Source organism: Gavialis gangeticus, unplaced genomic scaffold (assembly GCF_001723915.1).
Source record: "Gavialis gangeticus isolate Ggan-Ray unplaced genomic scaffold, GavGan_comp1, whole genome shotgun sequence".
NCBI lineage: Eukaryota > Metazoa > Chordata > Crocodylia > Gavialidae > Gavialis > Gavialis gangeticus.
The window spans coordinates 2,070,014-2,073,489 of NW_017729033.1; the positions used below are offsets into that span (position 1 = coordinate 2,070,014).

The 3,476-nt window shown below is 48.7% G+C and overlaps 1 protein-coding gene across 1 annotated transcript in view; it reads right to left on the reverse strand.

Moving 5' to 3' along the window:
• Positions 1-3,476, reverse strand: part of RAB11FIP5 (RAB11 family interacting protein 5) — an 89,701-nt gene that overhangs the window by 4,839 nt on the left and 81,386 nt on the right. Inside the window, exons 5-6 of the mRNA XM_019526268.1 lie at positions 2,187-2,373; positions 14-290 (exon numbers count right to left, since the gene is read on the reverse strand). Of these exons, the coding sequence (XP_019381813.1) occupies positions 78-290; positions 2,187-2,373 (400 nt within the window). The 3' untranslated portion in view covers positions 14-77. The remainder of the gene's footprint in view (positions 1-13; positions 291-2,186; positions 2,374-3,476) is intronic.

Below are 3,476 nucleotides of genomic sequence, written 5' to 3' on the forward strand. Positions count from 1 at the left end.
GGGGGGGGGGGGTGTAGCATGTTTATTCCAGGAGTGCTGTAGGCAAGTGATGCTGACGAGATCTCCGAGGAGCGGGGCTACTTGCTGGTCTTGGTTTCCTCTAGGGGGATCTGAAGGAGGGTGGGAGACTGTTCCATAATGCGCACCAGCAGCCGGTCAATGTAGTTTTCCAGCTCCTGGATGTGCTCCTCCTTCTTGCTCAGCTCCTTCTCCCTCTGCAGCAGCAGCTGGATGAGTTCATCGTGGGTCAGGTGATAATACTTGGCAGACTGGTCTGGCAAAGCAGGATCCTAAGGCAGGAGCAAACAGGAGAAGCCAGTGAGATGTGAAAGGTGACTAGCAAAACACAACCGCAGCCAAGACAGACTACATGTGCTGCAAGGTACAGCATAAGGCCATTATGGTAGTAACACCCTACAGCACTTTACAGCCACACTGGATCGGAAGGGACCACCTGAACAACTGAGTCTGGTCACCTGCTCTTACAGGCAGCTACATTATAATCCTATTAAAAAATTGATCATACCCTCTTTTAGGTTTAGGCAGAATGTTTGCCCCTGCTACTCCTACTGGAAAGCTGCTCTGTAATCTCCCTTCTCTGATGGTTAGAAGCCTTCTAATTCCCATCCTAAATGTATTATTATAGCCAGTGTGTATGTATTTATTCTTGTGCTAATAATGTCTAATAGCTTAAATAGTTCCTTTCCTACACTGGTGTTTTTTCATTGTTTTACTCTTCTATTGTATGGATGGATAGAGGGAGACTGTGCAGAGCAGACAGGGAGCATAGGGAAGAATCAGGAGCACAACCCAGATGGCAGTAACTCTTCCAGCCACAGTGAGGAGATCATGAGAAGGGAGAGAGAGGAAGTTGCAGCTAGCTGGATGCAGGGGAGCAGAATCATACAAGACCTGAGAACCAAGGGTGGAAGATATGGTTGTAAGCCAGACCCCCAGAAAAACAGGGAGCATTGCTAGGGTTGTCTGAGCACAGCATCTGAAGTGGGTGTATTCCTGTGAAATAGAGCAGCAAGCAACACTGTACACACAGCAGGTCTCAGGACACCAGGGGCAGGGAATGCAATAGCCTGGGGGAGAGGAAATGCTGGCATCCCATTGGGATGATGTATTTGTGCATATTCACAACACAGCACAAGGGCTTTTGATGTGCCCATCTCCACACCAAATTTTCGCAGGCCCTGCACTATGAAGAACTAAGGCACACGCAACACTTCAGGAAGCATCTGTCAGGAGACACAGCCCTTTCGATTTTCATTCAGAGTGAACTCGACACATCACTGACATCTTCCTCTCTGCAAAGTGTTCGGCTCTGACTAGATGGGAGAACTGCTGTGCTTGGCAGCAACCCCCTCAAACACACCAACTGCTCCACTTGGGCAGCTCTCTACGTGGAATCAGATGTAGCGCCTTCTCCAGATTAGGTAATCAGCCCCGGCAAGTGGAAGCACCAATCAGCTAGCCCCTGTGCTAATTAGCCCACCCAGAACTCCAGTGCTCCCAGTTTAGGAGGCAGTGCCTATGGAGCCGCATGTGGTACATGAAGACCTTGCTGCCTGGCATGGTCTGCTTACTGTGTAGACATGACCCTAGTTCAATTTTTGGGGCTCAAGTCACCTCTCACGGGCCTCGAGGCATCCCTCCATAACTTTTGTGAACTGAGTGGCACAGAGTTTACCTCTTTGCAGAGGGGCAGGCAGTAGGGGTAGAGGGTCAGCCAGGTAGGGACAAGCTTGAGCTTGTGCTTATCTGCTTATCTCACACCTTGGGACACCCTTCGAAGGAACTTGTGAAACCCCAAGCTGACAAGGCAGCCTGGTTGAGAATCACTGCTTAAGACATCCAGCTAAGCAGCCTTGTGAACTGTAAATCACGGCTTAGCAGGAGGCAACAAAATCAGAGGCTTGATCACGAAGCAGAAGGAAAAAGAGTGCATGCTCCCTCTGTCCAGGCTAGGATCCTGCCACGCACTTAGGATCAAGACTAGAGGTAGGACTACTGGGTAATAGCCGAAGCTCTGCTGATTCAGCCATCTAACAGCATCACGCAGACAAGCGTCACCTACTTCGGGGATAGCTACAGCTTCCATTTCAAGCACCTTTAAGTACTAATATGATAGAAGCAAACCAGTAGCTAAGGAGAATGAGAGTCAGTGGTGATGCACCTACCTTTAATTTCTTGTGCTCCGCCTTCTCTAGTTGCGTGGATGGGGCCACTGGTTGGATACTGCCCGTTGTCACGGTCTTCAGCTTCTCCAGGCCACTGCTCAGGGCAGAGGTCAAGCTGGACTTGTGCTGCTTTTTCTCACTGGAGACCTCTGACACCGCAGCACTTATGGGCTTCACTGGATGAGGACTAGGGAAAGCAAGAAAGACACACAGTTAATGACACACATGGCTGAGGGGAGGAAAGCAGTTTTATATGCCCTAGGTGGGGGAGGAGGCTGCACAGCTGTCATTACAGTCACACAGCAAGACCTCCCGTAATGAACTGCACTGAACGATCCTGGCTCCTAGGGCAGGGGTGACCAAAGTGCAGCCCACTGGCAGACAGCCCACAGGGCTCTCCAATGCAGCTTGTGACCTCCAAGATGAAAGCAGGACTCATGGAAACTACAGACTCTAGGACACAACGCTGCATCTTAATGCAAGGAAAACAAGCCCTGGCAGTTGGAACTCATGGTCTCCGCAGGCTGCTCAATGTGGCAGCATTGTGTGCTGGAAGCCGTGGTCTGGGGGTCACTGAAGCAATGGGAGCTTTGGTGCAAGTTAGGTGCAAAAATGGCGGGCTCCTGTCTGCTTGTACAGCTAAGGACTTTGTGGCAGAGTCTGGGTGCCCTTGGGACAGCCTAATTAACTGCCTACATTAATTACAGGACAGCTTTGGTTATCCAAACCCTCAATTACCCACACAGCAATTCTTTTTTTGTTTTTTTTAAACTACATTGCACCTGCTGGTATGGTACAACCACCTGTTCTCCTTCCAGCTTTGCTGCAAAGGTCTGTATGGGTCAGGGCGGTCTGGTTTTACACATGATATCAAAAATTGCCAATGCTTCTCTTATCCAAACAGCTTTTTGTCCTGTGCCTTGCACGGGTTTGCTTAAGTGAGGAGACACTGCGCTATGTTACTATTGCAAACTTCAATCTGCAAGTTGCCTATTGCACATTTTCCCCAGCTGTGAGACTACTCAAGTTTCACTAAGAAACTTCACTAAATACCATATTTTCTCACATACAACACCTGCCCAAATATAATATGTACCTTGTTTTTGAATGGCTGAATGAAGAAATAACGATTTTTCTACAGTTAGGGCTGCACAGAACAGGGATAGAGCCTAAAATCACTCTCTGTTTCTGCAAAACTAAAGCTGATTCCCTAGCTGCTGCAGAAAACTGGTTTCCATGGGTGGATTTATGATTCTAAAAAGAGTTAAGAGGCTGTGAAAGAGAGAAACC